This window comes from Orycteropus afer, unplaced genomic scaffold (genome assembly GCF_000298275.1).
Source record: "Orycteropus afer afer isolate SDZICR_OR568_19922 unplaced genomic scaffold, OryAfe1.0 scaffold00039, whole genome shotgun sequence".
Classification (NCBI taxonomy): Eukaryota; Metazoa; Chordata; class Mammalia; order Tubulidentata; family Orycteropodidae; genus Orycteropus; species Orycteropus afer.
The window spans coordinates 12,310,100-12,322,189 of NW_006921626.1; the positions used below are offsets into that span (position 1 = coordinate 12,310,100).

The following is a 12,090-nucleotide window of genomic DNA, read 5'->3' on the forward strand; positions in this document are numbered from 1 at the left end:
TCATTTATTTTGTCATTTTGTTCTTGTATTTTCTTCCAAAATTGTTCTAGGATTTTGTCTGTGTTTTCCTTAATTTTGTCAATGTTTTCCTTGATCTGTCCTTTGAAGATACCTAAGTATAATTCTTCTGAGTTCCTTACCAGGGAGTTCCAATGCTGCTCCTTCCTCAAGGATGTATTCTGGGTGAATCCTGATTCCTTGTTTCTACTGATTTATCTTGTTTCTTTGTGTGGACAGTGATGGTCTGCTGTCTCTGAGACATTGTGACTTTGTTGTGTTTAAATATCTGCTAACTGTTTGTGAAGAGCAGTTAAGGGTGAGTCAGGCTCTTCTTGGTCGTCGTTTATCATTGGCCAGTTGGTGGAGAAAAAATTGGTGGTTCTCACTCAGGAAGTGGAGCTTCAGGAGTGCAAGTGTGACTGCATCATATGAGCACGGTTGCTGTCTCCCACTCAGTTAGACAAAAACAATGATCAAAAAATCATCAAAAAAGTAAAAACAAGTGGACAAAAAACACACCACATAAACGCACAGGAACAATCACCAAAAAAAGAAAAGAAAACACCCTGCAATATCTGGGAAAGGGGCAATAAAAGAGAAGAGGTGGAGTAGGAGAATAATGAAGAAAAAAATGAGAAAAATGCTAAAAGAAAAACAAGGAATGGAGAGAATCACAAGAAAGAAAAAAATGGGAACCAAGAACTGGGAAGAGAGAAAAAGGTGAAAATTAGAACCTGGGAAGGGACAAATAGAGAATAACAATAATAAAGTACCCAAAAAAAATCATAATAATAATTCTAAAACAGACAAAAACAAACAAACTAAAAAAAAAAAAAGGAGGTGCAGGGAATCTGGGCAGGGCAGGGCACCCAGGCTTCACAGAGCACACAGACTGGGATGGAATTCCTGCTGGCCCAGAAGGTGAGTGGAAGTGAGGATGGCCACACTTCTGTGCACCAAGAGGGTGTGTGGTATAAGAGTAACAAGGGGAATATCACACCTTTCCAGTCATCCATGTCTGGAATGTCCTTGTGGTCCCCAGCAAGTGGAGCCTGTTCTTAGGTCCCTGGAATCTGGGAGAATGCTGTCACTTTGAATATCCAAAAGAGTATAACTGCTTGTAAACATTCAAAATGGCTGCACCCTCTAGTCAGCCGAAATTCCACAGCTCCGCCCATCCCTTTTTGCTACTTCCCCTCTTATTCATCAGCCACCAGTGCAGTCCTCTGTGCAGCGCCTGGCTAGCAGGGCTGATTTTTAGGTTAATTCTTAAGTCCTAACAGCACTTGGCAATATCCAAGCTGTCCATGCCATCAGGATTGCTGACAGACCACAGCTCTCTATGTCTCCTTTTTTGGTGTTTTCATGCAGGTTCTTCTACTAGTTGGAGTTTAGTCCACTTCTGTATTCTTCCTTTCAAAGTGCAGGGTGCAGGGCTCCAGGATTATCTTCTGTATCTGTGTTAATTGGTTCCACTTTTCTTTGTTGTAGAGTGTCTGTATAGTTTGTCTGCCTATTCCAGCATCTTACCAGAACTCTCATTCCATCTTCTTTTGATGTTTCCTGCATTGTTCAATATTTTGCCCATAGAATCCTTCAAAATTACAATTTGAGGCTTGAATTTTTTCTTCAGTTCTTTTAGTTTGAGAAATCCAGAGCCTATTTTTCTCTTTTGGTTTTCTAACTCCTGGTCTTTGCATAATTCATTTTAATACTTTATTTTGTCTTCTTGAGCTGCCCTTTGAAATCTTCTATTCAGCTCTTTTATTTCAACATTTCTTCCTTTTGCTTTAGCTACTCTCCATTCAAGAGCAAGTTTCAGAGTCTCTCCTGATATCCATTTTGTTCTTTTCTTTTTAATGACCTTTGCTTTCTTCATGTACAATGTTCTTGATGTCATCCCCTAACCCGTCTAGTCTTCAGTCACTGGTGTTCGATATGTCTAATCTCTTCTTCAGATGGTCTCTAATTTCAGGTGGGATATACTCAAGGTCATATTTTGGCTCTCAAGGATTTGTTTTCACTCTCTTCAGCTTCAACTTGAACTTGCATATGAGCAATTGATGATCTGTTCCACACTCAGATCCTGGACTGCTTTGGACTGATGATATTTAACTTCTCCATCACTTCTTTCCACAGATGTAGTTGATTTGATTTCTGTGTATTCTTTTCAGTGAGGTCCATGTATATAGTCACTATTTCTGTTGTTGAAAAAAGGTATTTTCGATGAGTAAATCATTGGTCTTGCAAAATTCTATCATGCAATCTCCAACATCATTTCTATCACCAAGGCCACATTTTCCAACTACTGATTTTCTTTATTTTCAACTTTCACATTCCAGTCACCAGCAATAATCAATCCATGTTGATTGCATGTTTCGTCAACTTCAGACTGCAAAAGCTGATAAAAATCTTCAATCTCTTCATCTTTTGCTTTGATAGTTGGTGCATAAATTTGAATAATAGTCATATTAACTAGTCTTCTTTGTCAGCATATTATACTATCACTGATAGCATTGTGCTTCAGGATAGATCTTGAAATGTTCTTTTTGACAATGAATACAACTCCATTCCTCTTCAATTTGACAATCCTGGTATTGTAGACCATATGATTGTCTGATTCATAATGGCCAATAGCAGTCCATCTTAGCCCACTAATGCCTGGGCTATAGATTTTTATGCATTACATTTCATTTTTGACAACTTCCAATTTTCGTAGATTCATACTTCTTACATTCCACATTCCGATTGTTAACTAATGCTTGCAGCTGTTTCTTCCCATTTTGAATTGTGCCCCATCAGCAATGAAGATCCTGAAAGCTTTACTCCATCCAAGTCATTAAGATCAACTCTACTTTCAGGAGGCAGCTCTTTCCCAGTTTTATATATGAGCCTCTCCACTTGAGGGGCTCATCTTCAGGCACTATATCAGACAGTGTTTCACTATTCTTCATAATGTTTTCCAGTAACATATCAGACAGTGTTTCACTGTTATTCATAATGTTTTCAGTGCCCAATACTTTCAGAAATGGATGACCCCATCTTTCTTCCCAGCCTGTCTTCATCTGGAAGTTCTGCTGAAAGCTGTCCATATGGATGACCCTGCTGGTATTCGAAATACTGATGGCATAGCCTTGAACCTCTCATAGCAACGCACAATCCACCACAGTAAGACAAGCTGACAGACAAGTGGTGGAAGCACCTTTAGGAATATGAAACAACTTCTTTAATAGTGTTATACATTCGGGTTGTAAACTGTATTAAGAAAGCTAAAGAGCCCCATAAAACATGTTGAGGGAAAAAATGCTGATCCTTAAAATAAAATACTGAAGCTGAGAACAGCAGATGACTTGGAAAATAACCTTTGACAAAAAAAAAAAAAAAAAAAAACTAATGTTTTTATATCATAAAGCTGTGTCATGTTTGTGAATAGATTATCTTAAGACCTTAGAAGGCTGTATTTTCACTATTAAAAACTCAAAAAAAAAAATTAAAAGTGGATAATGGTATGGAGGAGAACATGCCTCCCCTTTCAGGTGCTTTCCTGTATATTATTGCCTCAGTATGCCATTGTCTGGACCAATTTAGAAAGAGTTGTGTCTTAAGAGGAGAATTTTTTTAAAAAGAATGAATTTTTTCAGCCATGTTTACAAAACAAGAAAAAGAGGTCTAGGGTAAAAATTCATTGTATCTTATCTTAGAATATGGGCAAATCCTCACTTAAAAGTGTGTTTGTTTTTTATGAAATTTTAAGTACATATTTATGTATGTGTGTAGAAGGATCTGACTTCATCCTATTTCTCTTTTAATTACACATAATAACCTGTTTCTTTATTACATATGTATAAATCATGTTTCTGTTAATGATAGGACAAGGTGTCCACATCTGTTTCTATTTTAAGATTGGAACCATCAGCTGGCAACCTAATCTTAGGGAACAAAAGTGGGACATCTTGGTATCATGTAATATACATTAGAAAGTGACCCAACTGATCTAACATGATTCAGAAATACAGCCATTCCCATTTTATGAACCATTCATATGGCATAAAGGAGCTCTCATGGGTAGTGGTTAAGGCATTTGGCTGCTAACAAAAAGGTCAGTGCTTCAAACCCACCAACCACTTCTGAGAAAAAAAGATGAGGTAATCTGCTTCTGTAAAGATTTATAGCCTTGGAAACCCAATGGGAGTCACTATGAGTCAGAATTAACTTGGTGACAGAGTTTGATTTTTTTGGTTTCATATGGCATATGTCCTATTTTGCTATAATTTTTGCCTAAATTAGACAAAAAATAGATTTAATAAGACAAACCAAAAATTGTTTAAGCTAACACACATTGGAGCACTATATGCTATTTTGCCTTTAGTGTTTATTCCCTAGCACTTGTTCCTCATAGTAGATAATTTAATAAAATGTTTTTCCAGGGGTCATGGGAAGGAATAATGAAAATATTCCTTGACTCTGCACATAATATTTCTTCTTCCTTTCCAAACATTAGTAATATAAGGTGTTCTTACTGTTTCTTTGTAAGTATTTTATCTTTACCATTACTCTCCCCCATCACCTATGGGAAATGGTGCAGTAGTGTGGGGACAGGGAGAGGTGGCCCACAGCTAAGGTCTGGACATTACTTAGAAAACTTCATCTATATCAATAAGAATATAGTATCCAAATGTGAAACTGAATAATCCATTTAGTCATATCAAGCTGAAATATTGTGTTTAGTTCTGGATACCATGTTTTAAAGGGGCTCTTTACAAATTAAAGTGTGTCCAGAGGTGTGCATCAAGGATGGCAGTGGTTCTAGAAATTAAGTCATAAAAAACAGTTGAGAAAAATAAGAATATTTATCCCATGAAATGTTGTTGCTTTGTGCTGTCAAGTCAGACCCAACTCTTAGCGACCCCTCCTTGGGTTTCCAAGGTGGTATCACTATGGAAGTAGATTGCCCAATATAGAAGACTTATGATGAACATATGAGAGTGGCTTTAAGTATTAGAACCAAACCAAACCCACATCCATTGAGTTAATTCCAATTCATAGCAACACTTTAGGGCAGAGTAGAACTGCCCCCATGGAGTTTCCAAGGCTGTAAATCTTACAGAAGCAGACTGCCTCATTTTTTTCCCACAGAGTGGCTAATGGGTTTGAACTGCTGGCCTTTTGATTAGCAGCCCAATGCTTTAACCATTATGCCACCAGAGCTTCTTAAGTATTTGAAGGGAAAAAAATTATTATCTATGTTTCTACAGCAGTGTTCTATTCAAAACATGAATTGAGAAATCAGTTTCATTGGTTATGATCAGGTTTTTTTGTTTAATAAAATAAAATACAAAATATCACATGAAATATTACATGTATATCACATGTGATAATGGTGTTATTCTGAAACTTTTATCTCCATAGTCTATGTGTATAGTGGATCACAATGCAAAATGTATTCCTTACTATGAGACAGTTAAGGAGCTTTGGTGACATAGTGGAAAAGGCACTTGACTGCTAACTGGAAGCTCAGCAGTTCAAACCCACCAGCTTCTCTGTGGAAGGAAGACAGGAGGATATACTTCCCTAAAGATTTACAGCCTTAGAAACCCAGTAAGGGTTGCTATGAGTCGGAAACGACTTGATGGCAGTGAGTTTGGTTTTGGTTTGGATGAGACAGTTACTTACTATGTGCCTATAATGTACATAGAATCCAAAACAAAAAACAAAAAATCCGAACACACTGTCGTCAAGTCGGATCCTACTCATAGCAACCCCTCCTTGGGTTTCTGAAGCGGTATCACTACGGAATTAGATTGCCCAACCGTCTTTCTGAGGAGTGGTTGGTGGGTTTGAACCACCAGCCTTCTGATTAGCAGTCAAATGCCTTAGGCACTACACCACAAGAAAGAGTCCACCAGCAGTAAAATAATATACTTAAAGAATAGGAGGGAGTAGGAAGAGAGGCATGTGTGCCATTAATCAAATTTAATAGAAATATGACCTATTTCCATATGAAAGCTCCTCTTTATATTGCAATATAAAAAACCAACAGTAAAAACAAATAAAGAGTACAGTAAAGAAACAGCCACTTAATGTTACAATGGTTTTTATTTAAAATCACATCTTCTTTGCCTTTAGGATGCATATTAGATGATGAGGCTATCATAGACATCTTTAAAAAATCCAAAATGACTTCAAATGAAATTTCAAAGCGCATCAAAGAAACAGAAAAAGCAGAGCACAATATTCAAGCAATACGTAAAAACTACCTTCCCATCGCTACTCAAGGCGCCCTGCTTTACTTTCTAGTAGCAGATCTTAAACACCTCAACTATATGTACCAATTTTCCCTAGACTGGTTTCGTCAGCTTTTTGTTTCATCAGTAGTTTCCAAAAGCAAAGAACACTTTAACTCAGGTCCTAGTTTGAAAAAGGAGGGAAAAGATCATAAAATGACAAATTTCTCAGAAGAACCTAACTTGGAAAGTGAGAAACATTCCTTGAATGAGCATATTAAAAATGCAATGAAAGTGTTGACAAGAAATATATTTAAGGTAAGATATTATTCTTTAATGTGAATTTTTAATACTTATTTAACCTAAGTGAGTTAATCTAACTGAAATCTTCTCCTGATAGGCGGTTTCTTCAACTCTATTTAATCAGCATAAACTTTGCTTCTCCTTTCGGCTTTGCACTGAGATCATGAAAAATAATGCCAGTGAAAGTCTAATGTGGGATGACATTGGATCCCTACAGGATGAAGAATGGAATATCTTCTTAAATTCTGGCACATTGACAAATATTAAAGGTGTAATGCCCCAGCTGAAACTTAACAGTATGTAAAAATAATTACTCTAAATTTAGTAAAAAGCCATAAAAAACATGTATCCTACCAAATACTACAAAATATTTCTAAGGTGCCCCTTTAAGTTAACGTTTCTATAACTTACTCAACTCAAAGCAACTTAAAGTCAAGTTCTCTGTCTAATTCTTCGTATCACCTACACTTTGGGGAGGGTAGCAGGGGGTTTGAGTGAAAGTTTAAAGAACAAATTAGTTTTCTATTCAATGATTTATACATATTTTGTTTCATAACATTAGTTGCAATTCCCTCAATGAAACAGCACTCTTCTTGCTTCCTCCCTGGGCTCCTGGTTCCATTTATCCTTTCCTGCCCCTTCCTGCCTTCTGAGCTTCGTTTTTGGGCAGATGCTGACCTTTTGGGCAAATGTATGGTTAACTATTCTGAGGAATATATTCCTCACAAGTGTTATTGTTCAGTGCATAGGCCTATCTGTTGTTTGGCTATAAGTGGATCACTGAGATGGGTTCAGTTCCAGGTTTAAAAGGTGTTTAAGGGCCACAGTCTCAGGGGTTCTACCAGTCTCTATCATATCAGTAAAATACTATCTGATATATTACTGGAAAACTTGATAAACGGCCCTGAAACATTGTCAGATATACTGCCAGAAGATGAACCCCTCAGGTTGGAAGGCACTTAAAATATGACTGAGAAAGAGCTGCCTCCTCGGAGTAGAGCTGACCTTAATGATGTGGATGGAGTAAAGCTTTTGGAATCTCCATTTGCTGATATGTCATGACTCGAAATGGGAATAAATAGCTGCAAATATCCATTAATGATTGGAACACGGAATGTACAAAGTATGACTCTAGGAAAATTGGAAGTTGTCAAAAATGAAATGGAACACATAAAGATCAATATTATAGGCATTAGTGAGCTGAAATGGATTGATTTGGGCCATTTTGTATCAGACAACCATATAATCTACTATGCTAAGAATGACAAATTGAAGAGGAATGGCATGGCATTCATCATTGCAAAGGATGTTTCAAGATCTGTCCTGACGTACAATGCTGTCAGTGAGAGGATAATATCCATATGCCCACAAGAAAGGCCAGTTAATACTATTATTATTCAAATTTACACACCAACCACCAAAGCCAAAGATGAGGAAATTGAAGCTTGTTATCAGCTTCTGCAGTCTGAAACTGACCAAACATGCAATCAAGATGTGTTGATTATCACTGGTGATTGGGATGCAAAAGTTAGAAATGAAAAAGAATCACCAGTAGTGGGAAAATTTGGCCATAGTGATGGAAATAATGCTGGAAACCACATGATAGAATTTTGCAAGACTAAAGATTTATTCATTGCAAATACCTTTTTTCAACAACACAGCACCTATACAAGTGGACTTTTCCAGATGAAGTACACAGGAATCAGACTGACTACATCTGTGGTAAGAGATGTTGGAGAAGCTCAATATCTTCAGCCAAAACAAGTCCAGGAGCTGACTGTGGAACAGACCATAAACTGCTCATATACAAGTTCAAGTTGAAGCTGAAGATAACTAAAACAAGTCCATAAGAGCCAAAATATGACCTTGATTATATCCCTCCTGAATTTAGAGAACATCTAAAGAATAGATTTGATGTGTTGAATACCAATGACTGAAACAGAGGAATTGTGGGATGACATCAAGATCATCATCCATGAAGAAAGCAAAAGGTCATTGAAAAGACAGCAAAGGAAGAAAAGACCCAAATGGATGTCAGAAGAGACTCTGAAACTTACCCTTGAACAGAGAGTAGCTAAAACAAATGGAAGAAATGACAAGAGAAAAGAGCTGAATGGAAGATTTCAAAGAGCAGCTCAAGAAGACAAAGTCAATTATTATAATGAAATGTGCAAAGACCTGGAGTAAGCATACCAAAAGGAAAGAACATGCTTGGCATTTCTCAAGCTGAAAGAACTGATGAAAAAATTCAAGACTTGAGTTGCAATATTGAAAGATTCTATGGGCAAAATAGTGAATGATGCAGCAAATATCAAAAGAAGATGGAAGGAATACATAGAGTCACCATACCAAAAAGAACTGGTTGATGTTCATCTATTTCAGGAGGTGGTATATGATCAAGAACCAATGGTATTGAAGAAAGAAGTCAAAGCTTCACTGAAGGAACTGGCTAAGAACAAGGCTGCAGGTATTCACGGAGGACCCACTGAGGTGTTTCAACAAACAGATGCTGCACTGGAGGCACTCATTTGTCTATACCAAGAAATTTGGAAGACAGCTACCTGACCAACTGACTGGAAAAATCTGTATTTGTACCTATTCCAAACAAAGGTGATCCCCAGAATGTGGAAATCATCAAACAATATCATTAACATTACATGCAAGTAAAATCTTGCTGAAGATGATTCAAAACTGGTCACAGCAGTATATTGACAGAGAACTTCCAGAAATGCAAGTTGGATTCAGAAGAGGACATGGAACGAGGGATATCGTTGCTGATGTCTGATGAACTTTGACTGAAAGCAAATACCTGAAAGGTATTTACTTGTGTTTTATTGACTATGTAAAGCATTTGATTGTGTGGATCCTAACAAATTATGGATAGCATTGGGAAGAATGGGAATTCCAAAACACTTGACTGTGCTCATCAGCAACCTGTACATAGATCAGGAGCCTGTCATTCAAATAGAACAAAGGGATATTTCATACTTTGAAATCAGGAAGGAAGTGTATCAAGGTTGTATCCTTTCACCATACTTATTCGATCTGTATGCTGAACAAATAATCTGAGAAGCTGGACTATATGAAGAAGAACATGGTATCACGATTGGAGGAAGACTCATTAACCACCTGCAATATGCAGATAACACAACCTTGCTTGCTGAAAGTGAGAATGACTTGAAGCACTTAGTGATGAAGATTAAAGACTTCAGTCTACAGTATGAATTAGATATCAACATAAAGAAAATAAAATTCCTCACAGCTGGACCAATAAGCAGCATCACAATAAATGGAGAAAAGTTTGATGTTGTTAAAGATTTCATGTTACTTGGTTCCACAATCAACACCAATGGAAACAGCAGTCAAGACATCAGACCCTGTACTGCACTGGGAAAATTGCTGTAAGAGACCTCTTTCAAGTGCTGAAGAGTAAAGATGTCTCCGTGAAGACCAAGGTGCGCCTAACCCAAGCCATGGTATTTTCAATCACCTCATATGCATGTGACAGCTGGACAATGAACAAGCAATATCAAAGAAGAGTTGATGCTTTTGAGTTGTGATGTTGGTGAAGAATACTGAAAGTACTGTGGACTGCCAGAAGAACAAACAAATCTGTCCTGGAAGAAGTGCAACCAGAATGCTCCTTGGCAGTGAGAATGGCCAGACTTCATCTCACCTACTTTGGTCATGTTGTCAGAAGGGACCATTACCTGGAGAAGGATATCATGCCTGGTAAATTGGAGGGTCAGTGAAGAAGGGGAAGGTCCTCAACAAGATGGATTGACAGAGTGGCTGCAGTGATCACCTCAGGTATGGCAAGGATTGTGAGGATGGTACAGGACTGTTCTGTTGTACACGGTGTCACTATGAGTCGGAGCCAACTCAACGACACCTAACAACAACAATGACTAATGCAAGGAGCTCTGGTGGCACAGTGGGTAAGGCATTTGGCTGCTAATCATAAGGCCAGTGGTTCAAACCCACCAGCTGCTCTGCAGGAGGAAGATGAGACAATCTACTTTCATAAAGATTTGCAGCCTCAGAAACCCTAAGGAGGTAGCTATGACTCAAGATCAACTGGATGGCAGTGGGAATGGCTAATGCAGAAGAACTGCTGCATTTGAATTGTGGTGTTGGCAAAGAGTATTGAATGTATTGTGGACTACTAGAAGAGTTAAACAAATCTGTCTTGGATGAAGTACAGACAGAATGCTCCTAAGAAACAAGAATGGCCAGATTTTATCTCTTGTACTTTGGTCATATAGTCAGAAGGGACCCATCCCTGTAGAAGGATATCATGCTTGGCAAAGTAGAGGGTCAACAAAAAAGAGGAAGACCATCAACAAGATGGATAGCCACAGTGGCTGCAACGGTGGGCTCAAGTACGGCAACAATTGTGAGAATGATGCAAAACTAGGTGGTCTTTCATTCTGCTGTACATAGGTCACTATAAGTCTAAACGAACTTGACATAACCCAGCAACAACACTGGCTAACGATCACAAGCATTTCTTTATGTCTTTGTTGGCTGCCTGAATATCTACTTTGGTGAAGTGTCTGTCCATGTCTTCTGCCTATTTTTTTAATTGACTTGTTTGTCTATTTGTTGTTGAGTTGTTGAAGTTTTCCATAAATTTTAGAAATTAATCCTTTGTCAGATATGTCATTACCAAAAATTTTTTACTCTTTTGGAGAAATCTTTTGATATGCATAAATGTTTAATTTTTATGAGGTCACAGTGTCTAGTTTATCTTCTTTGTTTGTTCATTTTTGGTTATGTCTGATAGACTATTTATGCCATAAATTAAGGCCCTTAAGTTTGTCCCTGCTTTTTCTTAAATAATCTTTATAGTTCTAGGTTTTACATTTAGGTTTTTGATCCATCTTGAGTTGGTTTTTGTGTAAGGTATGAAGTATGGATCTTGTTACATTTTTCTGCAAATGATTATCCAGTTTTGCCAGCACCATTTGCTTAAAAGACTGCCTTTTCTTGTTTAATGGCTTGGCCCTTTGTTGAAAATCAGCTGTCTGCAGGTGGATGGATTTACTTCTGGGTTCTAGATTCTGTTCCATTGGTCTATGTGTCTGTCATCCCAGTACCAGGCTGTTTTGACTACCATAGCTGTGTGTTAGGAAGTGTGAGGCCTCCTATTTTGTTCTTCTTCAGTAGTGTTCTCTTTTTTATCCTGTGTCTCTTTCCTTTCCATATAAAGTTGGTGGCTAGTTTTTCCATCTCTTTGAATAATGATGATGAAATCTGGATCAGGATTGTATTATATCTGTAGGTTGCTTTGGGCAGTATTGACATTTTTCTCAGTATTGTCTTCCTATCCTTCAATACATGTTCTTCCATTTATGTAGATGTCTTTCGGTTTCTTTTAGTAGTGTTCTGTCATTTTTCTTTATAAGTTTTTATATCTTTGGTTAGGTCTATTCCTATATATTTTATCTTTTTTGGTAGCTATTGAAATGGTAGCATAGTGCAGGAGCTCTGGTAGCATAGTGCCTAAGGCACCAGCCACTCCTCGGAAGGAAGGTTGGGCAATCTACTTCCGTAGTGATAC

General features: G+C 37.6%; 1 protein-coding gene across 1 annotated transcript in view; it reads left to right on the forward strand.

Annotated features, from left to right (window-relative positions):
* Positions 1-12,090, forward strand: part of DNAH14 (dynein axonemal heavy chain 14) — a 792,430-nt gene that overhangs the window by 659,724 nt on the left and 120,616 nt on the right. Inside the window, exons 69-70 of the mRNA XM_042780425.1 lie at positions 6,127-6,542; positions 6,625-6,823. Of these exons, the coding sequence (XP_042636359.1) occupies positions 6,127-6,542; positions 6,625-6,823 (615 nt within the window). The remainder of the gene's footprint in view (positions 1-6,126; positions 6,543-6,624; positions 6,824-12,090) is intronic.